General features: G+C 40.1%; 1 protein-coding gene and 4 non-coding genes across 5 annotated transcripts; 2 read left to right on the top strand and 3 right to left on the bottom strand.

Moving 5' to 3' along the window:
* Positions 1–81: 81 nt before the first annotated feature.
* Positions 82–27,597, bottom strand: LOC127351323 (ankyrin repeat and BTB/POZ domain-containing protein 2-like). Its single transcript, XM_051378762.1, has 17 exons — positions 26,349–27,597; positions 13,944–14,093; positions 12,315–12,522; positions 11,646–11,798; positions 11,375–11,540; positions 10,944–11,033; positions 10,742–10,843; positions 10,371–10,467; positions 9,905–10,040; positions 8,835–9,070; positions 8,334–8,512; positions 7,624–7,729; positions 7,439–7,541; positions 7,105–7,177; positions 3,427–3,495; positions 2,432–2,545; positions 82–1,882 (listed from the first exon to the last, which is right to left on the bottom strand). The coding sequence occupies exons 1-17, from the start codon at positions 27,223–27,225 to the stop codon at positions 1,652–1,654; spliced, it is 3,090 nt and encodes a 1,029-aa protein (XP_051234722.1). The 5' UTR covers positions 27,226–27,597; the 3' UTR covers positions 82–1,651.
* Positions 14,693–14,765, bottom strand: trnav-uac (transfer RNA valine (anticodon UAC)). The gene has a single exon. It is a non-coding gene; the product is annotated as a tRNA-Val (tRNA).
* On the top strand, positions 15,188–15,260 carry trnav-uac (transfer RNA valine (anticodon UAC)). The gene has a single exon. It is a non-coding gene; the product is annotated as a tRNA-Val (tRNA).
* On the bottom strand, positions 16,038–16,110 carry trnav-uac (transfer RNA valine (anticodon UAC)). The gene has a single exon. It is a non-coding gene; the product is annotated as a tRNA-Val (tRNA).
* On the top strand, positions 16,531–16,603 carry trnav-uac (transfer RNA valine (anticodon UAC)). Its single transcript has one exon. It is a non-coding gene; the product is annotated as a tRNA-Val (tRNA).
* Positions 27,598–27,918: the final 321 nt, after the last annotated feature.

Raw genomic sequence — 27,918 nt, 5'->3', positions numbered from 1 at the left:
GCACAGCCTGCTGATTATACTTTAAAAAAATCAACAAAAAACAATAATGAAATGTAAATAAGAAATAAAAGCAACACAAAATGGAAAAGAACTATTGCACTACTGCAGCTTTAATGGGGCTCTTTACTGGTTATACATACCTGATATGCAATAAATACACATTTTAGGAAGGAGCTTTAATAAGTCTCATGTTTAAATATTTTGTCCTGAGGTAGTTTTCTTCTTGTCTTTAGAGAAGTCCTGACACAAGGGAAACACTGACAAACAACAACAATCAGTCAAACCAGTGATTAATAAAGAAATCATAAAATTATAAACTAATGAAATGATTGCGTTTCTTCATTTGTCCGACCAACAGTGAATAATCTGAAAATTGAGGTAACCAGATAAGATCTGGGGACAGGGCAGCTGGGCGAGTTATATGTGTCATGGTTGACTTACGAACCATTAACGCACAGGTGACTGAGGTATGTTACAGTCATTTAAACGTCTTTTCAGCAGTTAACATTATCATTCAGCTGTAGGAGCTAACAAACTCATTTTAAAAGATATTTTTATCATTAATTCTTCCCACAGTGGCGGCTGCACTCTTCTTAAAACAGGTCGAATGACAAGTCAACACAGAGGTTAGCTTAGCTACAACACAGGTACAACACAGAAACCTTTACAAACGGCCATGAAGGTGCTTCTAGTGACTGTAAAAGCTCCACTCTGTGTTTACAACGCAGACAATCAGAGTCTGACATTGAATCTAAAACTTTAACAGTTAGAAAGCTGTGTTTTATGAGTAATTTTTTGAACAACTAAAAGCAGAAATTAGAGCCTACATAAGTGACATTTGATCACAATATTAGCACAAATTCAAACAAACAATTGTAATAATTTATGTAGACTAATTGTAATGTAATTTAAGGGTTCTCTCATTTGAGTAGCAGCTGGTTGCTCTTATCTCCGTTTTATTAATAATCATTCATGACAGTCCAGCAGCGCCATAGTTCAGTGCAGTTGAGTTTGTTTTAGCTTGTTAAAGTTAAATGGCCAGTTTGTAAGATTTTGTGGCATCAAGTTGCAGATTGCAACTAACTGAATACCGCTTGCGTCTGTATTGGATGACCTGGGAATGATAACGGGCTGCAAAGTGTGTAGGAAAAACAATGGTGGCAATGAAATTGTAGAAAAACGTGAAAGGTCTAATCTAGAGTCAGTGAGTTTTTGTTTTGAAATGAGAAAACCAAAATTGGGGCACAAGCTGTTTCCTGACTAACATTTATAAATGGTGAAACAAAAAACTAAAGAACAACCCCTTTTCTGTTTTTTTGTTCCCCTGTTTGTAACTGCTCATAATTTGGGACTATCCCGAATATTTCAGGACGTCTGGTCCACAAACATTTACATGATATATGGTGACAGGAAGATTCTCAACGTGACAAAAGTATAGTTTTTATTTCACTTGATGAATTATCAAAACTGCGATTCATTTTCTATATTTGGATCCTCTCCCCGGTTGCAGAAATATCCGCTTGTGTCAAGATTAATAAATACAGCAAACATCGTCTGTTTAATCTCCTACTCTAACGTGACTAACAAACACAGTATATGGCTACGTTTCCCAAACACACATACCAGTGTAAATACACAGTCCGGGTTGTTTCTACTCTCGACATGCAGAGTGGAGGGTGTAAAGTCTGTGTATTAATGTGGCCTCCAAAACCCTCAGGAGACCCGGTGAATCCTGGTCCTGGGGGCCCACCTCCGGGCAGAGCAGCTCCTGACCGACACCACCCAGCAGCAGGCGGTGGAAGTCCTCCCGGTCCAGGAGCCGATCCATGTTCTGCAGGAAGAATCCTTCACAAAATCTGCAGAGTTCGGCTCCTCCATGAAGCTGCAGATAAAAAACAAGTTTAATCTCTGTGATGAGCTCTCTCTCTCTCTCTGTTGTTTCAGTTCCCACTCTCTGTGTGTTCTTTCAGTTCCCTCTGTGTGTTGTTTCAGTTCCCTCTCTCTCTCACTGTTGTTTTAGTTCCCTGTGTGTTGTTTTAGTTCCCTCTCTCTGTGTGTTTCAGTTCCCTCTCTCTGTGTGTTTCAGTTCCCTCTCTCTCCCACTGTTGTTTTAGTTCCCTGTGTGTTGTTTTAGTTCCCTCTCTCTGTGTGTTGTTTCAGTTCCCTCTCTCTCTCACTGTTGTTTTAGTTCCTTGTCTTTGTTGTTTTAGTTCCCTCTCTCTGTGTGTTTCAGTTCCCTCTCTCTCCCACTGTTGTTTTAGTTCCCTGTGTGTTGTTTTAGTTCCCTCTCTCTGTGAGTTGTTTCAGTTCCCTCTCTCTCTCACTGTTGTTTTAGTTCCCTGTCTTTGTTGTTTTAGTTCCCTCTCTCTCTCTGTGTTCTTTCAGTTCCCTCTCTGTGTTGTTTTAGTTCCCTCTCTTTGTGTTGTTGTACCTTTGCAGCCTGGTAGATGTTGACGACAGAATTCACAGTCAGACTTTGCGACAGCTTCGTCTCACAGCACCTCTGCAGACCCCTGAGCTGGAAGAAAGTGGCCACTGGCAGCAGCTACAAAAACACAAACACAATTAAAGTCCCTTACAGGTCCAATATGCAACTTCTACAATGAGATCCACTGAGAATGGACTTAACAATGAGGAGGAGACATCTTGTAACCAGCAGGAAAACTTTGCATTTGCATATTTCATAGATTCTTTCATTTTTAATGAGGTCGAGGGAGTAGATGACTTTTAAAGGATTTTAATGTGGAAATTTTTTTGCCTGAAAAACACATCAGTTCTTCCAAGCAGATTAATGTAATTTGCTGTAAATTAGCTAGCTAGTTGGTTTGTGTTTTACTAACTTTAGCTTTTTAAATGTAGCAGGTTTAAAATTGACATAGATTAGCTGGCTTGCTAATTAGATAAACCAGCTAGCAAACTCTGACGAACAACTTGTGAATTTTAGCTAAAGGTTTGCATGATGTGGTGTACTCGTGATACACTGGCACATGTGCATGGACTGCAATGGCCTGTTCATCGCTGCTTGCAGCTTTAATATGTTAAGAATACAGTTCAAATTTGCCTTTTAATTAGGCACTGGCACCGTTTTAAAAGTATCGTTTTAGCACTGGTATCTGTGAAAACCCAGACGATACCCAACCATAGAAATATATCGTTAAATATTCTGTCCACAGATATATGTCCGTTCAGGTAAAAGAATGAAAACATACTTTTGCGAAACAGATTATAATTATTTTGGCTTTTGTAGCAGTGGGACAGAGGAGTATATCTTTTAAAACAATCAGCACCATTTCAACTTATTCTTGAGGTAAACTGCAGTTTATTTCAGACACTGGAGTTTAACAATTAATGCAAATATGTATCTTCAATGTAGAAACAAACCCAGTGAGATAAAACTACAGCAGGTGAACAGATGAGTGATTTTACCTTCAAGGCTTCAGAGTGTGAGACAATCAGTCCTTCAGTTCCTCCACAGTACAAAGACTTCATCATCATCTACATAGAAACACATCATTAACACACACACATTAATACACTCACATTAACAAACTCATATTAACACACACATTAATACACTCATATTAACACACACCTCAACACACTCACATTAACACACACACATTAAAACACATTAACACTCACATTAACACACTCACATTAATACACTCACATTAACACACTCACATTAACACACATTAATACACTCACATTAACACACATTAATACACTCATATTAACACACACATTAATACACTCACATTAACACTCACATTAACTCACATTAATACACTCACATTAACACACATTAATACACTCACATTAATACACTCACATTAACACACATTAATACACTCACATTAACACACACACATTAACACACATCAATACACTCACATTAACACACACACATTAACACACATTAATACACACACATTAATACACTCACATTAACACACATTAATACACTCACATTAACACACACACATTAACACACATTAATACACACACATTAACACACGTTGACACACACACATTAATACACACACATTAACACACTTACATTAACACACGTTAACACACACACACATTAATACACACACATTAATACACTCACATTAACACACTCACATTAACACACATTAATACGCTCACATTAACACACATTAATACACTCAAATTAATACACTCACATTAACACACTCACATTAACACACATTAATACACTCACATTAATACACTCACATTGACACACTCACATTAACACACATTAATACACTCACATTAACACACATTAATACACTCACATTATCACACATTAATACACTCACATTAACATACTCACATTAACACACATTAATACACTCATATTAACACTCACATTAATACACACATTAACACACTCACATTAACACACATTAATACACTCATATTCACACACACATTAATACACTCACATTAACACACATTAACACACCCACATTAATACACTCACATTAACACACATTAAAACACTCACAATAATACACATTAACACACTCACATTAACACATGCACATTAATACACTCACATTAACACAATCATATTAACACACACATTAATACACTCACATTAACACACACACATTAATACACTCACATTACACACATTAATACACTCACATTAACACACACATTTACACACATTAATACACTCACATTAATACACTCACATTAACACACATTAAAACACTCACAATAATACACATTAACACACTCACATTAACACATGCACATTAATACACTCACATTAACACAATCATATTAACACACACATTAATAAACTCAGATTAACACACACACATTAATACACTCACATTAACACACTGATATTAACACACACATTAATACACTCACATTAACACACTCACATTAACACACATTAATACACTCATATTCACACACACATTAATACACACATTAACACACCCACATTAATACACTCACATTAACACACATTAAAACACTCACAATAATACACATTAACACACTCACATTAACACATGCACATTAATACACTCACATTAACACAATCATATTAACACACACATTGATACACTCACATTAACACACACACATTAATACACTCACATTAACACACATTAATACACACATTAATACACTCACATTAACACAATCATATTAACACACACATTAATACACTCACATTAACACACTGATATTAACACACACATTAATACACTCACATTAACACACTCACATTAACACACATTAATACACTCACATTAATACACTCACATTAACAAACACATTAACACACATTAATACACTCACATTAACACACACACATTAACACACATTAATACACTCACATTAACACACTGATATTAACACACACATTAATACACTCACATTAACAAACTCACATTAATACACTCACATTAACACACTCATATTAACACACACATTAATACACTCACATTAACACTCACATTAACACACATTAATACACTCACATTAATACACTCACATTAACAAACACATTAACACACATTAATACACTCACATTAACACACACACATTAACACACATTAATACACTCACATTAACACACACATTAACACACATTAATACACTCACATTAACACACACACATTAACACACATTAATACACTCACATTAACACACATTAACACACTCACATTAACACACATTAATACACTCACATTAACACACGTTAACACACACACATTAACACACTAACATTAACACACATTAACGCACTCACATTAACACACATTAATACACTCACATTAACACACACACATTAACACACTCACATTAACACACATTAACACACGCACATTAACACACGTTAACACACACACATTAACACACATTAACACACTCACATTAACACACATTAATACACTAACATTAACACACATTAACACACTCACATTAACACACTCACATTAACACACATTAATACACTAACATTAACACACATTAATACACTAACATTAACACACATTAACACGCTCACATTAACACACTCACATTAACACACATTAATACACTAACATTAACACACATTAACACACTCACATTAACACACTCACATTAACACACATTAATACACTAACATTAACACACGTTAACACACTCACATTAACACACATTAATGCACGCACATTAACACACGTTAACACACACACATTAACACACATTAATACACACACATTAACACACTCACATTAACACACATTAACACACTCACATTAACACACATTAATACACTAACATTAACACAAGTTAACACACTCACATTAACACACTCACATTAACACACATTAATGCACGCACATTAACACACGTTAACACACACACATTAACACACATTAATACACACACATTAATACACTCACATTAACACACTCACATTAATACACTCACATTAACACACTCATATTAACACACACATTAACACACATTAATACACTCACATAATACACTCACATTAACAAACACATTAACACACATTAATACACTCACATTAACACACACACATTAACACACATTAATACACTCACATTAACACACATTAACACACTCACATTAACAAACACATTAACACACATTAATACACTCACATTAACACACATTAACACACATTAATACACTCACATTAACACACGTTAACACACACACACACATTAACACACTAACATTAACACACATTAACGCACTCACATTAACACACATTAATACACTCACATTAACACACGTTAACACACACACATTAACACACATTAACACACGCACATTAACACACGTTAACACACACACATTAACACACATTAACACACTCACATTAACACACATTAATACACTCACATTAACACACGTTAACACACTCACATTAACACACTCACATTAACACACGTTAACACACTCACATTAACACACATTAATGCACGCACATTAACACACGTTAACACACACACATTAACACACATTAATACACACACATTAATACACTCACATTAACACACATTAATACACTCACATTAACACACTCAGGTGTAAGGTAAATGTGTCTCCTACCTGGAACGTGCTGTAGGTCATGTGACTGATGTGGATGATGCCGTCGGGGGAATCGCAGAGAATCCGTCGAAACCTGATGCAAACAAACATGACTTTTATTTTGACAATTAGCTACATTTATTTTGTCTACATTTTCTTTACGTTTCCCCTCAGTTTCTGTATAAAGTACATAGTTTACAACTAGATTTCTAAATGTATTTATTTGTTTTGTTACAGCAGCAACAAGGTGTTCATCTAAGCATGAAAATATTTACAAGTAACAATAAAGTCTGACTAGTTCAAACAGGTTTAGTTTTAGATTTAAGTGTTTAATGAGTCAGAGAAGAGATCAGACCGTTCAGAAGCCGACATCAGCAGCACCCGGTGAGCGAAGAACGGACGTCCGTCCACCAGGAACGTCACATCTGACATCTCCTGGTTGTTCAGGAAGTGAATATCTGAGGACAGAGACATTATGTAATCCTTCTGATGTTCACCCGATCGATCAATAGTCTGTTCACGTGACGGTGGATGAGTTACCGAGCTGTGTGGACAGAGTGACGTCCATTGGAGGGACGGGCGGGAAGGGAGAGGGGCCGTAGCAGTGAGCAAACACAGACGCCAGACGCTTGGTTACCACGTAGTCCTGCAGAGGAAGAAGACAGGAAGCTCAGACTGCAGGGAGGTTGCGTTAAATAACTTCTCAAACCCTCTGACGGGACAGAAACCTGAAACAGAATTTCTGAGGCATAAACTGTGCAGAACAATGTGTATTTCCTTTATTGTGAAAGTGAAACTGATGATGTTTAGAGGAAGTTATTTTGCCCTAAACAATCACTAGTGACTGCTAGCTACTTTTGCTAGCTGTTTTTTATTTAAGTGTCTTTGCTAAGCTAGGCTAAAAACTTGTGTTTGACTCCTTTCAGTAGTTTGAGTCACTGGACGAAGGCAGAGAGCAATGACTGTGTTTGTAGTGAACAATCATTAAAACTCCTGTGAGAAACTCTCATTTTGTGTTGATTCTGGCGCCCCCTGTGGACAGAAGTAGTGGTGTTTCTACCGCCTCGTTTCGTTATCATATTCTTATCTTAACTTTCTCTTACTTTTTTTCATATGGTGGCTTGTACAAGTTCCACGTGAGATTCAGCAAACACTCCAAACTTCAGATTAAACTCCCTGTTGTAGGTTGAAGGTGTAAATGTTAAAATTCTGCTTTTCAGGATGGATTGAAACAGGCGTTCAGCCGTTACCTTGCTGGTCTCCAGCATGCTAAACATGAGTGGTACGCCTGTGGAGAGCAGCTCGGGGCCGTAGTCCTCTGTCCTGATGGAGGGGAACTCTGTGAGGAGGGAGACGATGACTTTGTCCCGACACAGCTGCTGAGCTCTGTGGAGAGACTGCAGCCAGATGTGGAGCCTCCAGGGAACACCTGGACACAGAAACAGGTTCTGCTGTGAAACATCTCAGTTTATTCTGCTATCCACAGTGATCAGTGGCATTCAGTACAATACTGCTGTTCAGAGGCACACAACAGCAGCTCATACAGGTTCATTTCATAGACAATAACGAGCTGTGAGCAGCTGAGTTTAGTTTGTTCCTTCAGTTGTTGTTTTTCAGGAGCAGTTTTCAGTGTTTCACTTTTTAAAAAATCTGTAAAGGTCTGTACTGTATATATATAATTTAATATCAATAAAAGTACAGATGATCTACACACACACACACAGGTAACAGAAGAGACAGTTTGAGCTTACCTATCTCTCTTAGCTCCATGGTAACGTCCAGGTAACCGTGCTCGGCGCTGTAGTAGGCGGCCTGCTGCAGGGCTTTCATCCTGGCCTTACACAGTCTGGGAACAGGGCTCGGGGAGTCTGCAGTTTTTGCCTCCTCCTCCTCCTCCTCCTCGACTCCTTCAGCCAGGATCTCCTCCAGAGAGAGGATGTCCTCCTTCCTGTGCTGAGGTTGCAGCAGCAGCCTCCTCAGGACGTTCCTGCAGGAGGAGAGAGGACGAGTGAGATCACACGCGTTCGGGTTGAATACCAAGAACTGATATATTTTCTGGGAATTCACCTGATGGAGTCTGAGATTTTTAGGTGTGCACCTGCGTTCACTGATTAATATCGTATGACTATTATTACAGCAGTGAAATAAGAAAGGCAAGGAAATCTCCAATAATTTCTCCACAGTCCATAATTAACAGTTCAAACAGAAGTAGTAATAGAGTTAATTTTGTTTTACAGAAAATTTATTTTCTTGAAAGTTAAAGTGTTCGTTGCAGGTACAATTAACATCACTGTGTTTGTATTTATGAACCACAGCAATCTTTACATCTGGTAAACTCAGGTAAATACAGTTCATCCAACCAGCTGTCGAGTTTCAAACTAAATACACACCAAGGTTGAGTGAGGGGATACAATACCACAAAATCCACAACAACACAGATTATTTCCAGGATATTTGGTCATTTTAATCAATTTCCAGGTCTTTCCATGACTGAAAAACTAGTCTCTGAATTTCCAGGTTTTCAAGGGTGATTGGGAACTCTGATATAATCTAATCTTTTTATATGATATTCACATTTTTTTTAAATGTTCCTCAAATTTGAAACATTTGAATCCCAGAAATCAACAGATAATAAGAAAATAAGAACAAATATGAACAGAGAAGAGAGAGTTTGTGTATCACTTCTTCCCTACCCTAATTTATGTTAACTGAAGAAAGATTTCAAACCGTAAATTGTGTCTTTATCTTCTCTGTTTATAATCTGCCCTTATCTTTGCTTTTATTGATGGTTTTATGTGAAACACTTTGATAAATGTCTCACCTGTGTCCGTGTGCTGCAGCGTAACTGAAGCAGTTCATGTCCTCATACAGCGGCGACATCAGTGAGTTCCCATGATGCACTCTGAGCAGAGGATCGGCTCCATGAGCGAGCAGCAAGCTCACCATCTCGTAGTAACCTGGAAGGAGAGAGAGGTCATCTACCTGAACATGTGCCTGCACTGTTTACTAATGCAAATCACTCTTAAATTATGTCTTTCAGGTACATATAGCAGAATTACAATTTTAAAATACATACATTTTCAATGCTAAAAATTTTAAAATTAAATTTTAAATTGTTTCCGTTTCCATTTGCTTTTCACACTGTTTTGTTGTTTTATAGAATACACTTAAGATTCCTTTTTTCTAGTCTTTATTTACATATTTGGTGTTGAGGTAATCCAAAAGTAACAGAAAGTAATGATACTTGGATTAAGTTCCTGATTAATTAGTAATCTCGTCACTGAGACCTGCAGCGGCGGCGAGCTGCAGCGGCGTCTCGGCGGAGCTTTCCTGCCCGTCCAGCAGGGCTCCTCCCTCCACGTCCGCTCCGGCCTCCAACAGCAGCTGTCGGCACGAGGAGACGACACGGTTAGTAACTTCACACCTGCGCTGGTTTAACGTCTGTGACCACGCCCAACAGTGACATCACAGTGTACTGACACACCTGGAGTTCACTTCTACAACAGCGGAGGTTAAACTGCGGTTGAGTTGCTCTTAAAAGACAGAGTGCAGCATTACAGACTTTATTTAAAAAAGAAATACAGGTGCTGCTGAAACCAGGTCAAACTAGTTTATTATCGTCCCATAAACACTCAAGTGGACCCTGTTCAGCCCTCACCTGAGCCACAGACAGGTGACTGTGCAGCACGGCGAACGTCAGAGCCACCCAGCGCCGACTGCCGGGGTGAACCGACGGGTGTCTGCTAGAGCAGCCTGGGACCTGAACAACATACACACACACACATACACACACACACACTCAGTCATCTCAAAGACACGAACCAGCTGGGATTTCACTGAGTCAGCAGTTATGTTTTTACCTGCAGGTCCAGGTGAGCTCCGGCCTCTACAAGCATCTGCACCAGAGCTTCGTCTCCTGCTGCTGCGGCGTACATCAGAGGAGTCATTCCCTGCAGGAACACACAGGGAATCAATAGATTAGATTGTTGTTAAAGGTTATATATGAGATTATAAACATGAATATATCAGCTAACAGATATTCTTTTTATTGTTATTCTTTTCTTCTGTTTTTATCATCTACGTTGGTGAATTTAGGATTTATTTCCACCAAACCAGAGTTGGTGATCTGGTGGGTTGTAGCACTGAGGTCTGAGGTGCTGGTGCTCTAGTGCGACATCTAGTGTAAAGAGTGGGAGTTAAAGTGTTTTAAAGTGCAGATGTTAGTTGGATAGAATGAAAACTACAGTGTAATCTATTACTATTAGTGTTATCTAATACTAATCGTACTAACCTGGTCGTCCGCAGTGTTCAGCCCCTCGGCTCCCAGAAGCCGTGCGGCCTGAAGTACCAGATCCGCTCGGCCACACGAGAGCATCCTGAAGCCCAAATCCAGCTGGAACTTGTCAGCAGCAGCTTCTGCATCCAAACATCTGAAGGACTGGAAACAGCTCTCAGACCTGCAGAGACACACAGAGTAAGAACCGGAGGTTTCTCCTCCACTGGTGGCGGTGGCGGTGGCGGCGGCGGCGGCGGCGGCGGCGGCCTGTAACTGCGATGCTCACTTCAGCTGTCTGGGCTCGCAGTCCAGACCTGGGAGGAGCTGCCTGGCCGTCTGTCTGATGTCGTCACTGTCCACCAACAGGCTGCGGCGATGTTCGGCGTGCACCACAGCGACTCTGATCCACTCCATGAGAGGAGGGAGGAGCAGGAACGGCCTGGAGGAAGGTTGAGATGCTGTCAGAGTCAATGTGGTTGATTATGTTAGTATTTATTTATTTTAAATTCAGATCTGAGAGCAAAGTGTCTTTAAATGTAAACTTTAAACCTCTTCAGTTTTATTGGCATCATTTATTTTATTGTTTTCATGTTTCTTTTCTATTTTATGTGTTTCTGTCTCTTTAAATCTATTTTTTTATATATTTAATTAGATTTATGAGGATTTTATTTTTATTTATTTAGTTTTATTATTATTTTATGTATTTAATTAGATTTATTAGGATTTTTCTTTCAGCAGTCTTCATTGGTGGATCAGACTGTGAGACTTAAGTTAGTAAGTGAACCTTTAATTCAGATTTTTAGCTGTTATGTGTAAATGTGTAATTTATTATTTTTATGTAAATCATTTTCCAGTTAAAGCAGTCATAACGTCAGAATGAAGTGATTAATTTAATGATTAGTGATGACGGATCAATACAGTTCACACACACACACACACACACACACACACACACCTCTCTCTGTTCAGGGTCGTGGTCGGAGGCTCCAGGTTTGGGTTTTCCAGTGACTCCATCTGTTGGCTGGACAGGAAGTAGTACAGCGTCCGGAGGGCGTCCGGAGCCCAGGATACTGACGGCTGATTGGCTGAGCGAGCGGCGCCTACGGACACGCTCGAGCTGCGCAGACGCTGCATGTGGTGCATCGCTCGAGACACCAGATCACCTGCAGGGACACGAGAACCATCATTACGACCCACAATGCAACAGTTCATGTGTTTCCTCTCATCGTCTGGCTCTGTGGTTGTTTCCTGATGCAGGACGAGGCTGTTTATCAGAGACTGAATATAACTTCTGTTCAACTCTTCAGAGTTTACATATTTAATAATAATCTAAACTTTAAACATAATAATTTACTGTAGTTTTCTCTCCACAGAAACAACCTACTGGCTGACATACTGACTGTGGAGACTATGTACTGTGAAGCTTTGGCGACCCCCAGTGGTCACTTTGATTTAAAAACAATGTTTATAGGTTGTAAATGTATGAGTGTAGAATAAATGGATTCATTAACAAATATAACACAACTACTTTTACCTAATTAAATATTATAAAAATAAGCCAGAATGTACGCAGAATATTACAAACATAGTAATCATTGTTGTAATAAACATAAACTGTAATCATTCATGAACAATTCAATTCATCAGGAACAAAGAAAAAGTTTAATTATGAAGAAGTCTTCGGTTATTTTCTCATCTAACTTAGATCTAACGTAAATTAAAGGTTTATATGGACCAAAACCAGAGTTGGTGATTATGTTTTAAATGTGTTTTAAAATGTAATGATTTAAAGAGTTCAGTCTAGACCTGCTCTATTTGAAAAGTGTCCTGAGATAACTTCTGTTAGGAATTGGCGCTATACAAATAAAATTGAATTGAATTGAATTGAATTGAATTGTTGGAAAGACTAACAAAGACGCTTTTGGTGAGTTTTACTTTGCTTAAGTTTAAGCAAAATAAAAAAAATTAGGGACCCTTTTTCTATCATTTAGTAAACTGTGACATTGTTTATGGAAAAAGGAAGCCTATTAAGTCTGTATGATTGTTAACAATAATTAAAATACATAATACAGACAGAGAATTGTCTAAAAAGTTACTAAAAATATAATCTCTGAAATTCTTCCAAATCTCTGGTTTTACACAAACTTCCTGCAGTTACTGAGCTCACTGTTTGGTTCATTGTACAGTTTTGAATATAATATGAAATATCCATAAAATATGTCACTGTTTATTAATGAAAGAAAAAGGGTCCCTGAAGGAAAAAGGCTGTGAATCAGTGGTTAAACAGCAATAATAAATGTAACTGAGGGAGAAATGTGAAAGCTGAAACAACAATAACACTTGAATCTACAGTGACATAAACACAACACGGTGCGTTTAAGTGCTTCGTGCTCCATAAAGCTCCACACACAGAGAGTCCTGCTGTTTTCTCTCCATAATGAGCTACGGTGGCCTGGAGGGTGTGAGGGTGCCCTTGTTTTCTGGATACAAGCCACCGGTTGTTATGTAAGCGACGGGGGAGCCAGCGTCGTCTAACGATCTGTCCCAGGAGCCCGACACAGGTTAAACAAACACACACACTCACTGAGCTCGGCGATGCTGCCCACACCGGTGGCGAGCAGAGACTGCTCCAGCGTCCGCAGCTCCAGCTGGATGTAGGCGTCCTCCCGGCTCTCCATCGAGGCCTCGGGAACCTTCGTGTACGGGCTGACGTGGGCCGGCAGAGACAGCTCGCCTAAAAACACACAAACCTCAAATCAATCAAATGATTCCAGTTCTTTAAGCTGCTGTCAGCAGGCTGACATTCGGCTCTTTATGGCCTCTCCGGGGGCTCTGACAGGCTCTACGATGAGCTAGGATGAAATGTTTGATATTGTAAAGAAAAGGAAATAAAAAGGTTACAGGATAAAGGTCATTGTCCTTATGATCTGGGATCTGTTGACCTTGTTACAGGAAGAAAAGTCTCCAAAAACAAACACAATCACTTAAGATTTATATAAGATTTGTCCAATAACGTTAATTTTGAGAACTGTTTCTATCCTGACAACTATAATGGCTATTTTAACATTTACAACATCTAAATGACTCTGATTGGATCGTGGGCTAAAAAAAACTCACAGTGGTTAGGCTAGCTTTATACGCGGAAGATTGTGGGTTCAATCCCCAGTGGAACCAGAATTATGTCCCATTGCCATCAGACAGACGAATGTAGAATTGTTCCTGAGACTCTGTGACCCCACAATCTTTAATCTCATTAAGTCACGAATGTGGTTGTGAACACAGAAGTTCACTTGTGCTGATTCCACTTCAAATCTAAACATCAAGTCAAAATACTGGTTCCACTGGGGATTGAACCCAGGACCTTCTGCGTGTAAAGCAGACGTGATGACCACTACACTATGGAACCCCTTTGATGTCTTGACTTTGGTCATTGAAACAAAACCTGATCTAAACATATCTGTAGCCAAAATACTTGAAGAAGGCCTTACCAACACACCCTCAGTATTACCCCTCTCACAATACCCGACTATCTGACATCTCCCTGTCTACTAATCAACTTGGCCGAGTATTTCAAAACCTTTGATCGACATCAGAATTAGTATATTTCAGATATGATCATTCTGATGCAGATAGCACAACATCAGGATTATAGAATCTAGATCTGCAGTCTTGGAATAGGCCTCGATCTGTTGCTCAATGTGTGCAACATTTAATTCACACAGGTGTGAAAATGTTGGGAAGTGTTAATCAGTTTGTATTTAATCAGATTCACTTATCCATATTATTGTTTTAAAAAATTGCAAATGACCAAAATAGTGATTCCACAGAGGTTCCATAGTGTAGTGGTCATCACGTCTGCTTTACACGCAGAAGGTCCTGGGTTCAATCCCCAGTGGAACCACAATTATGTCCCGTTACCTTCTGACTGTTGTGAACTGTGGAGTCAACAAATTCAGAATTATTCCACAATCAAAGAAACCCCGAACAAAACATATCTGTAGCCGAAATACTCGAACAAGGCTTACCAACATCTACGGTGAAACATTGGAGAGTGTAGTGGTAATCACATCTGCTTTATATGCAAAAGTTCCTAGGTTCAATTCCCAGAGGAACCAAAACTTCAGATTTCATTATAAGATGTCAGTTGAAGAGTTCAGGATTTGGAGGTGCTAGCAGTGATATCTGTTAAAAGATTAGTCTGCTGAAAAGTTGATTGGAGATTAAAAAACAAACTTCCACTAATCGTCACACTCTGCAAGCGCAAACTAAACTGTATTCAATGCCACATAGTAGATTGGAGGAATTGCCCTTCCAGAGGTTCCATAGTGCATTGCATCTGTATTTGTTAACACAGCAGATAAATTAAGACTTTTTAGTAGTTGATTAGCAAATACCTCGTATCACAGGACTTCCCTAGTGTGGGCATCACGTCTGCTTTACATTCAGAAGGTCCTGGGTTCAATCCCCAGCGGAACCACACTTATGTCCTATTACCATCAGGAAGATGTAAATTGTAAAGTAAAGAATTGTTCCATAATCAGAGACTCTGTGACCACACAATCTTTAACCACGAATTTCGTTGTGAACACAGTTTAGTTTCTGCTTACGAAGTGACACCACAACACAGACATTTGCTCGTGTTGACTCTACTTTAAATTGAAACATTAAGTCAAAGTTCTGGTTCCACTGGGGATTGAACCCAGGACCTTCTGCGTGTAAAGCAGACGTGATGACCACTACACTATGGAACCCATTTGATGTCTTGACTTTGGTCATTCAAACAAAACCTGATCTAAACATATCTGTAGCCAAAATACTTGAAGAAGGCCTTACCAACACACCCTCAGTATTACCCCTCTCACAATACCCGACTATCTGACATCTCCCTGTCTACTAATCAACTTGGCCGAGTATTTCAAAACCTTTGCTCGACATCAGAATTAGTATATTTCAGATATGATCATTCTGATGCAGATAGCACAACATCAGGATTATAGAATCTAGATCTGTAGTCTTGGAATAGGCCTCGATCTGTTGGTCAACGTTGTGCAACATTTAATTCACACAGGTGTGAAAATGTTGGGAAGTGTTCATCAGTTTGTATTTAATCAGATTCACTTATCCATAATATTAAATTAAATTGGAGATGACCGAAATAGTGATTGCACAGAGGTTCCATAGTGTAGTGGTCATCACGTCTGCTTTACACGCAGAAGGTCCTGGGTTCAATCCCCAGTGGAACCAGAATTATGTCCCAGTACTTTCTGACTGTTGTGAATTGTGGAGTCAACAAATTCAGAATTACTCCACAATCAAAGAAATCCCGACCAAAACATATCTGTAGCCGAAATACTTGAACAAGCCTTACCAACATCTACGGTGAAACATTGGAGAGTGTAATGGCAGTGTTGATTTTGACAGCAAATTCTGATTTAGTCTTAGTCTTTTGAATAACACACCATTTAGTTTTAGTCATATTTTAGTCATCTGATATCTTTTAGTCTTAGTCTAGTTTTAGTAGACCAAATATTAGCAGATTTTAGTCGACTAAATCACGGGGGTTTATCTGATAAAATAATGTTAGTGTGTATACTAACCTTTGCATGTATTTCTGGATGAGTCGTCTGTAAATGTCACTTCCAGTTGGCGGTGTTTTTCCCAGCGATTTTTGCTCCACACGGTTTACAAACGGTCTTGTTGTCCTTGTTGTCATATGTGAAGTGTGACCAGATGTTAATTCTTCGTTTTCGTCCTAGACCTAGCTCTGACATTTCTGTTGTTCATGAGCCATGCATTGCCCTCGGACTGGGTGCACTGCAAAACGTTAGCGTGTTGCTAACAACGAAGTCAACTGAAATCATCCAAAGCTGTGTAACTAAGACTGTGCAACTAAACACAACTAAATATAATGTAAACAACCTAACTGCTGTGAAAACGTCCTTGAAACTGTGCGAAGTTCTGCAAACTCGTTTAGCTGTTGCGCCTGCATTTGCCGCGGCTTTTTAAAATGGCTCTGCTGCTTCTGCATAGATCAACCTACCCTCAAAGATTCGCTCTGATTGGATTTCTTCCCAACTTGTCCCACAAGAACAGTAGTTCTGATTGGATCTCTTCTCCATTTGTCCCTCCCTAACATTTTCATCTCATTTTTATTCACTGACTTAAGTGTTATATTTCGTCACACTCTTCGTCATCATATCTGACTTTCTATTTAGTTTTTATTTAGTTTTCGTCCGTGAAAAAGGTTTGTTGAGGAATATTTTTTGTCATAGTCTTCGTCAACGAAATTAACACTGTGTAGTGGTAATCACATCTGCTTTATATGCTTAAGTTCTTAGGTTCAATCCCCAGTGGAACCAAAAATTCAGATTTCATTATAAGATGTCAATTGATGAGTTCAGGATTTGGAGGTGCTAGCAGTGATATCTGTTAAAAGATTAGTCATCTTTTAACAGATATCACATCTGTTCTGGGTGTAAATGTGGTTCTGAACAAACCTAAAACATCAGTTTAGTCTGCAAGCGTTTTGATCTGTGTCTGTACAAACATCATTGTTGACTGCAGTCACATGGAAAGGGATATGATCGTGGTTCCACTGGGGATTGAACCCAAGAGCTTCTGCGTGTAAAGTAGACGTGATGGAACATCTGCACTGTAGAGTTTTTTGCTAATTTTCACACCTGTGTGAATGAAATGTTGCACAATGTTGACCAACAGATAGAATACAGATAATGGAACCAGAATTATGTCCCATTACCTTCTGACCAACAAGCCTGACAAGCCTAGACATCTTCGGTCTCTCATCATACCAGTCTATCTGAGATCTTGGCGTCTACCAATCATCTGGGCAGACTATTTCAGAAACTCTAATCTACACCAATCAGCTATCAGCCGGTGTTCCCGATCTGCAGAGGTCAGTACCTATCAAAAGTGGTCCAAGGAAGGAAAAGAACCAGAGACAGGATCAGGGTTGAGGCTCATTGATGCACGTGGGGAGTGAAGGCTGGATCCAACAGACGAGCTACTGTAGCTCAAACTGCTGAAACAGTTAAATCCACACTATGCAAGATTTGCATTCCACACTATGCAGCTTCGAAGTCATTTCGATGGTAAACAAACTCATAGTATAGCGAATCATCCCAATAGCAAAGCAGGAGAGGGACGCTGTTGGCAGAACCAGCAATGCAAGTCTGAAAGGTGGCGTCCCGCCAAATCTCGCGAGAGTCACAAATTGCTTTACGGCGCGACGTCACATACATCTGCAGTCTATCTTTGCCTGTTCGATGTCCGACGCTTCCATCGTACTGAACATGTACCGGTATACAGGGGGGAAGGGATCAGGCTGTGAGTGCAGAGACGCAGAGCCGTATATAGAGACGGCTCTGGTGAGTGGTATTTACGACAGTTTACATTAAATACAAGTACTCCGCAGCGACTCTAGGGGTAGCTGTTTGACAAAACCGGAAAACTGCATAGTATGCCTTTAATGCTGGTTCAGATAGAAAGAACACACAGTGTATGAGACTGTATGTGGCTGATCTGTGTATATAACAGACAGAAGTGTCCTAAAGCTGCATTCTGTCTAACGGCTAGCAGGGGGAGCTCCTCTGGCTGATACCACACAGTCTTATGGACTTAATTTATTATCAGTTTAGGTTATTATTCTCCTGAAGAACTGGAATCTGTTGTTCTCCAAGTGTTTGAAGTTTAAAATATTTCCAGGAGAATCTAAAAAACAAATCACACTGAACGCAGCGGATTCTTTCCTCACAGATCAAACCACAAAGACAAAATCTTCCTCCATGTTTTCTGCATGATAAACACACACACACACACACACATACACACACACACACAGATGGGACCCCCATTCTTTGTGTTGCATCGGGTATTTGCTGACTCCTGCTCTTCCACACAATGGAAACAGTGAGGACGACTCACTGAGGACGAACTGCAGCAGATACACAGCCAGCTGCTGGGAGTCGACCTCAAACACTCACAGTGATTATGTGGAGAGAAACACCATCATCATCATCATCATCATCATCACTATCATCATCATCATCATTATCATCATCATCATCATCGTCGTCAGGCAGCAGCAAGAGACGACACACTGGCCACAGGGACAGTTTTCAGCTCTGTGTCACTTTTCTTTGTCGTCTTGATGCAGAAGAAACTTTCTGTGGATGTTTTCTTTAATCTTTAAACCAGCGAACACAGAAATGTCCTGATAAAAACTGCAGGAAGTTTGTGTAAAACAAGAGATCTGGATGGATTTTGAGCAGATTATTTCCTGTCATTATTGATCAGAGATTAGTTTTACTGATATTTTTAGAAACTTTTTACACAATTTTGTCTGAATTGTCCATTTTCTAAATTAATTCATTTTGTTTCCTTCACAGAAATGAACAAAATGCTGAGATATTGGCCGACCCCCATGTTGAGAACCACTGAAATAGAGAGTCCCTGCAGGACGTTGTGATCAAAGTTGATCGCAACAATTACATTTCTGCACGATCTTTTAATTTTAAATGAAACGCACTTGTCCTTACTCAGCGTTATAGCAGCAATGACGTAAACTGCAATGCATTGTGGGTGATATCCACCTCGGAGTGACCATCGTTGTTCATTCGCTCCCTCGGCCCTCCGAGGGTCCATCTCACCAAGTTCACTTCAGTTTTCCAGACAATTGGAACGACACTTATGATAGCGGCGGGGTTCCCCCGAGGGCAAGTGCCAAGGGCAAGTGAACAAGGGCGTGTTGAACGACTAATGAAACGCAGCCATGGAGTCAACAAATTGAGAATTTGTCCACAGGGTCAGAGTTCATTGGTAAGACAAACAGGAGGAGCAACAGGAGTTTGTTCAAATTGTATATTCAGCAGCTTCACTGAGAGAATAAAAATATCCACAATACAGACGAAAGACAAGAACCTTGTCTTGTTCCGCGAGACGAAGCCTCCGTACACACAGAGCAGCTCCATAAAGAAACTCTGTGAAAGGTCTTGACTGGCCTACATGGGGTCCTGACCTTGACCCCCCAGGTCCGACACCTCTGGGACGAGTCATGAGACCGGTTACTGAACAGAAAACGCTCCTCGTCTTTTTCTGAGAGTGGAAGAAAGCAGCGAGTGTGGCGGATAATTGGAGCCGATTACGGCGCCGTGTTTACAGACTGAGGGCGAACAAGCATCTATTCATGAGTACACAACAGGAGACCAGTCTGCAGTGGACAAAGCACTGTTTTCTGATCCCTACCTGTGTAGTCCTGACCCCCCTCCAACACACACACACACACACACACACACACACACACACACACGTCCAGGATCATTAAGTCATTTCCTGGGACGCTCCTCGTGTACGTGTGGCTGAATGAAAACAGTTTGTAGCTGGAAACAACAGCTCTTTCTGCTGCGTGCTATAATGCTGCAGTGTTCGCTTCAGACAAAAGGAGCACAGAGAGTGAAGGTGTGTGTGTGTGTGTGTGTGTGTGTGTGTGTGTGTGTGTGTGTGTGTGTGTGTGTGTGTGTGCAGGAGGTCAGGACCACCTCAGCAGAGTCCAGATCTCTGAAGAGCTCAGCATTCTTTTCTTACTCTTAGTTTTCATCTTTTATGAAACACTTTGAGTTAAATTGTTCTTACACATATGAAAAATGCTATATATGAAAAATACAAATAAAGTCTGATTGATTGATTGATTGATTGATTGATTGATTGATTCTGGGGTTCTAGTGAGGTATGTGTATCTGACGATACAATAAGTATCCCAATACAGAAGGTACAATTCAGTATATTGTGATATATTCAATTTCTTTCAATCTAATTTTAGGAAAACTGCCGTAGTACAAAGATCAGAATATAAACATTTATCAGAACAGAAATATTAAAATCTGTGAGATGAAACATGAATTGTAATAAAGGCTGAACGACTTTCACTTCTTCAAAGAAAAGGAAATAAAAAACCATTCTGTAATAATATTAGAGAAGATATATTTAGTAGATTTCTGTTTAATAATTTGTCTTTAATCTCGATAGAATACCATAAAACAAAATATGAATATGTGATATTTTAAGGTATTTTCTTAAACCTCCTGCAAACAATTTCTGATTGCAGACTGATTTTTTGTCACTTCCATTTTATTTGCATGCCCACTAGTGGTCGAATTGAGTCGCACTTTCAGAGTATGTTTAAGGTACTAATGTGGAAATAACCTGTCAGTTGAGTGACGATTGGCCCAACAGTTGTTGACTTATGTCTGTTTTAAAAAGACTGTCACATCAAGTAAAACCGATATATAAAAGCACGTGAGAACAGTGCACTGAGATATAAACAGAAGTTAAACCAACCAACACAGATTCAGATGCTACAACTGACTGACTGGAATAAAAACACAACCGTCCTCTCACAGACAGTTCACAGGATTTCAGGCCGACTGAATGAAGTGAAATGAAGTGGAAGTTCAGAGGGATCATCAGGTTACAACAACACCACCTCCGATCTACGAAGAACGTGACCTAAACACTCGCGAAGAATCTAAAGCAGCAGAATTCAGAAAAGCTTTTATCTTGCGCAGGAACTCAAAACAAAAGATTTTTTCTGAGCTTCGAGTCCCGCAGGAGAGACTGAACTCAGAGTCACGTCAGTCGCTGAGGCAGAATTGGCGGGAAGACTTTGTTTTGGCAGCGTAATCCGGTTAAAACCTGCGGGCGGTGCGTCTGGAGCCAGTGCGGATGGACGCTGCTGGCTCAGGCTCTCGCACAGTTGACACAAAGGCTTTACTCAGCGGCGAGGAGGAGCCGTCAACAACAGAGCGACAACATTTTGTTAAAACGTACCCACGGGCCTCCTGAAGGCGTCTGCCACGTCCCCTCCTGGCATTTAATTACAGAGGCGTGTAAAGTCGTCAGCCTCTAATGAATCATTCAGGAGTTTCAGCATTAAATGGCTCAATCTTTGGTTGGATCAGCGGGAGGAAACACTGCAGCCGGGCCTTGAAAACCACTTTCTTCTTCTTCCTTCTGTTTTATAGTTTTGCACGAAGGCCAGCTGGAGGTAACTTCATCCTCCTCGCTCTGTAATCCGGCTCAATATCAGACACTTTCTCCAGCTGTTTCTCTCCACTTCCTCTTCATCCTGAGCTGCTTCAGTCCAAGGATCAACGCAAAGCTGACAGACCAAAACCATCAACCTCATAATTCCTTATTAAGGTTAAAGTTTGTGGAACTCTTTAGGACTCAAAACTGGATTATTATCAAACAAAAAGATCAAGTTTTTGTCCTCATCAATCCGTACTGCAGGACTGGAGACTACCAAACAGAACATATAGTACATAAACAGCAGTAATATTCATCTAAAACCATCATATATTTAATAGTGAGACACTGACAGGGAACATTTTACTTCTTTAAGTAAATGTTACTATAATACTTTACCTCAGTGAGGTTTATAATGCAGTATTTGTAGTTGTATTCAAAAACTCTGATTAATTATGTTCAACCTGCAGCTTCCAGCTCCAAAACACATTTGGGAGACGTTCAGTTTTAGTTGATGTTAAAAGTCTTTAACCCGACTCGTAGCTCTTAACCACAGAGATGATTATCTGGCACCAACTCAAAACTACCAAATATTCTTTAGTTCCAGTTTTTCAACTGGAGAAAATCAGCCACTTTGAATGTAGAATCAGATTGTCAACATCAATGTCGTCCTAGAATTAAACTAATAGAGAGACCAACGGGGAAGATGACAGATTCAGCTCAATAAAGTGACCAAAATACTTATTTTAAGAATCTTAAATAACTCAGTTTTCATTGTTTGTAATAAAAACAACTTGCTTACATTTTCCAGTTTTAAGGTCCATCACAGACCTTCAGTGGTTTGATTTTTATCCTAGTTTTAAGAATTGTATATGGGCTGTTTTTACTGTTAGTCTGAGTTGTTTTGACCGATCGTCTGACGAGGATTTACCTTCTTTTAAAATCTGTTGATAGAGATCAGCTGAAATGTTCCTAATCGGACTGGAGGGGAAGTCTCGGCCCTGATATCTGTTATCCAGACATCATCGACCGCCAGAGGCCAAATCAGCCGGTTGGTTCAGAGATTTACATTTTATATAAAACGATTCATCAAACAGTCACATGTTGGACAATATAATGTTTAATAGCGTCCATGTTCAATGTGAGCAGATCTACAGACGTATAAAAGCAGGAGAAATAAAAGGATTGAATCTGATCTGCTCGTGGACACATGAACCTGCCGACTGCAGCGATCTCATGATGACATTACAAGCTGTTTCTGGATCCTCTCAGCAGGATCCCTGCAAACAGGCTGGAAGCTCCTTTTCTCACATTTCACTGCCAGGATTTACTTCTACCGTCGGATCAGGCGGAGCAGTTTGAGCCTCGGACGGCGTCCTCATTACAGCCCGAGTGAGGCAGCAGTGGCGTGCGTGGCGTTGGAACCACAGCGGCTGTTTGTTCAACCTGAGCGGGGAAGAGAGGCTCCTTTGTGTCGTCAGTGTGGGTCAGAGGCTAACAACACTCACTCATTTAGGTTACCCGCTTCTTCCTGTTCACTCTCATGGGGTTTGAAGGCCGTATCCCAGCATGCACTGTGGCTGGGGGGGGCGAGAAACATGCTGCCGTCATGTTCAGTCACTGATGTGAGGATTTGACTCTCAAGCAGCTTCTCTGTTTCTGCTTTATGAGATATTTGGATGTATTTGTCCAGATAATTAAAAGGTCCATTTAACTTCCCGGAGCTTTCAATCATATCACTTGATCTTCCTGTAGGGACGGGAATCGAAAACCTGCTTCCAAACCATCATTTGGATTCAATAAGGGTATCGTCAGAGAATCAAGCTGATAAGCAGAATTCATATTTTTGATACTGATGGTAAAACTCTGCTGATGAAGATTATGTGATATAAAGATATAAAGAGTAGAGATTTACAAAAGGTAACTTTTCTTTCTACGTTTGTGTTTATTACCCTGCTGATTAATCGATAACAAAGATCAGGAACTACAGAAGAAGGACGTAAAGAAATCAAAGTAAATAATAAAAGTGGAACAATTAAAAAAGCTTTTTGTCGACTGTTTAAGGTCAGAAATTAACTTTGAATCTGAGTTATAAATGAAGCTTTTACATAAAAACAAGAATAATGAGAACTACGAATACACATCCAGCTTATACAGTAGTACAGTCGTCAGACCACTCGCAGGGTTCAGTAAATTGCTCCAGGAGCCGGGGAATCGAACCGTCAACCTTCTGGTTGGTAAAATGAATCTGAGTTGCTCACAAATGTTTGTTAATTTACTGATTAAATCTCAGGAGACGCAGCAGAATTAAAGAGTATTTCCCGTCTTCTCTACAGTTTGTAAATTAAAGAATTAAACACCCAGATTATTATAAGAACACACATTAAACACACACATTAAACACACACACATTAAACACACCGTGTGTGAGCGTCCGACCGCAGACGTTTATCAGAGATGATCTTTCACTTCCACGTCTGTTATTACCCAAAATGCCCGTTTCCTGTCTGAGGGGTTTTTCCCATCGCGCTCCCCATGGTGTTGGTAGACTTCTTAAGTAATCTATTACTGTTATCTCTCTGAGCAATTTAACTCTTCTGCTCCGTGACACCACCCAGCGTTTCCCTCCAGAGCTCAGCTCAGTCTGCTGCTGCAGGAGGAAACTTCTAGAAGAATTACTTCTGGAATATTTGCTGAAACTTTCACTTTATCCTGACAGAGGAACATGAGACAGACAGATGAGACTCAACAATGTTAACTTCTGTGAAGGAAAGTAAATGTAAACTGTCTAATAGAACAACGGCCAAGTGTACAAAAGACCTATTAAGTCTGTATGATTGCTAGAAATGATAATAATTCAAATACAAACAGAGAATTTTAGAAAAAGTTCCATAAACAGGAAATAATCTGATTACAATTCATCCAAATCTCTGGTTTTACACAAACTTCCTGCAGTTACTGAGTTCACTGTTAATAATATGAAACATCCATAAAATATGTCACTGAGTCAGCTGACTAATGATATTAAATGTTGGGAAGCGGTGCTGTATAAAGATATATCCCATAAGCCCCTGGTGCACTGGTAGAGCCTCATGTAGTTGTTGTATGATGATTTATATTATTATTGATTTTATATTTAAAAGGAAGTTGTTTGAGTGTTTCTGTGCACAGCAGCAGAGACAAGTTTCATGTTTCAGACTTTTCTCTCCAACATCAGTTATTATTATCTTATTATATATTATAATATCATATATTATATAATATTATCTGACAGGAGAATAAAGAGGAAAGAAGTCGTAGTTGAGGAACAGCAACAAAAAGTTTCTCCTGTCACACGTGAACACAGAAACGTGTGTTTGTGTGACAGGCTGTGAATGTTTTCACTGGTGAACATGTGACGTTTCACACAATGTCAGTGTGTTTTTACATCTAATGTTATTTTTCCTCTGGAAGTCAACATTACATTATGTCTACAGGTAAAAAAAGAAAGATAAAAAACAAATATACTGAAATCAAATCAAACTACATCAGAATAAAGTTACTCAGCAGGCGACACAATGTTTAATTTACCTGGAAGTTGTAAAATCATGTACATTTTTCTACAAAATAAGAGAGAATATAGAAAATATAAGGCTATAACTAACTTTTAACTAATTAAATGAGACAAAATTAAGAAAATATAACTTTAATTTCCCAGAATCAGGAGGCAGATTCTTTATATGATGTGTTAAAATTATTAATTATATTTAATTTAAAATGATATAAATCTCAAACTCAAGCTGTAAACAGAATAACAGATATTTCTGAATAATAACTCACAATCTGTCCTGTTATTAGTAATACTATTATTAGTTTGACAACCAGTGGTTTTTTTTTCTTATTTTAAGTTTTACTTTGTTAAAAAGTGATTTTATGAGGTAAAAATAACTCCTGAGGTACTTGAACTCACCATTGGCATTTTTACCACAGATGAGGTGTTCACAGGTCTGCAGGAGTCCCCACAGCTCCGCGTCGTTGTTCACGGTTCCCTCCAGCAGCTCCGCGGTCACCGGGCAGCCGGTGCGCCGTCCGCCCCGCTGCTCCTCCTCCTCCTCGGTCAGCCTCACCGCCTGCAGCGCGCGTCCGACCAACTCCTCCACCAGACTCTCCACGCACGCCGTCAGACACACTGCGGCGTACTCGTGCACGCGCACCGACACGCGTGTCTCCACCATCCACCGGAAGAAGCGGCCCACGGAGAGCGTGAGCCCGCAGCGCGCCGACTTGCTCCGCTGGCGCGCGGTGTCCCCGGAGCTCATGCAGTGCAGGGACACCGCCCTCACCGCGGAGGAGACGCACTGCTCGGCCAGACCCCAGCTCAGCACGAGCCTCGCCGCGCTCTGCACCTCCAGGCGCGTGCACCGCCCGTGGAGCTCGCTCAGCCGCTGCGCCTCCCGGGAGATGCGCACCAAAGCTCTCCGGAGCAGAGCGCACAGCCGCTGCACGGCCTCTCCGGTGAACGACGCATCCGAACCGGACACTTTACGCACGACTTCCCGCAGCTCCTGCTCGGTCCAGGGGTAGTCCTCCAGGTCCGGGAGGGAGGGGCACTTGGCCAGGATGTCCGCCGCGTCCTCCGGCAGCGTGCTCACCGTGTCCCAGCTGCCGTTCCTGCTGCACAGAGAGCCGGTGTGCCGCCGCCAGGTGCCCCGGTGAGGGGTGCTGGTGTGCGGCTGAGACCTGTCGGAGGAGGACAGGCTGAGGGACGGACAGGGGTCCCCGGCCACATAGCCCGAATCCAGGCTCAGGTCCTCCAGGGGTTTCACCAAAACGCTGCTGGACATCATGTGGAGAGGTTTTACGCACAGCGGAGAACAGAGCGAGAGTTTCCCATTGAACACAACTTCCAGTCAGTGTGAAGGCTGCACGAGACTATCTGCTGTGCCACAACTTACCAAAATATAAAGGGGGGAGTGTTTTACGCACGAGGACCAATCAGATCCAGAGTCCAGTAATAAGACAGGTGAGTTTATCGCGTCCCTCCAGCGCCCTCATGTGGCCACAGCACCGACTAACAGCAGCAGTTTACTGAGGGTGACTACAGCAGGGACAAAAGGATAGGATTTTCAAAATAAAACTACTCTAGAAGGGTGTATTTAATTGATTTTCTTGTTTCCTATAAGTTATAATACAGTTTCCATTAATCACTGAATACTAATGTCACCATGTGCTGAATATATTATACACTGTTTATATTTATATATTATATATTTCTGAAACATACGCTGAATATTAAATATCATTACTGACTATATTATTCATTGTTCGCCTGTTTGTGTTTTATATATTATATATTTCACTGTTTAATTATTTATATTCTAGATTATTTTTTACTTTATTGATCAATAAATAAAGATGAATCTATTTGTTGGACTCATTCTGGAGTCAGGCATCAAACTGACAATAAAACTTGATTTAAATTTCAGCAAACATCCAGAACAATAACTTGAAACTTTCACACACACTCAACTTTCTCCACC

The sequence above is a fragment of the Dicentrarchus labrax genome, unplaced genomic scaffold, assembly GCF_905237075.1.
Source record: "Dicentrarchus labrax unplaced genomic scaffold, dlabrax2021, whole genome shotgun sequence".
In the NCBI taxonomy this organism is placed as follows: Eukaryota; Metazoa; Chordata; class Actinopteri; family Moronidae; genus Dicentrarchus; species Dicentrarchus labrax.
This window is presented reverse-complemented; position numbering and strand designations above follow the sequence as displayed.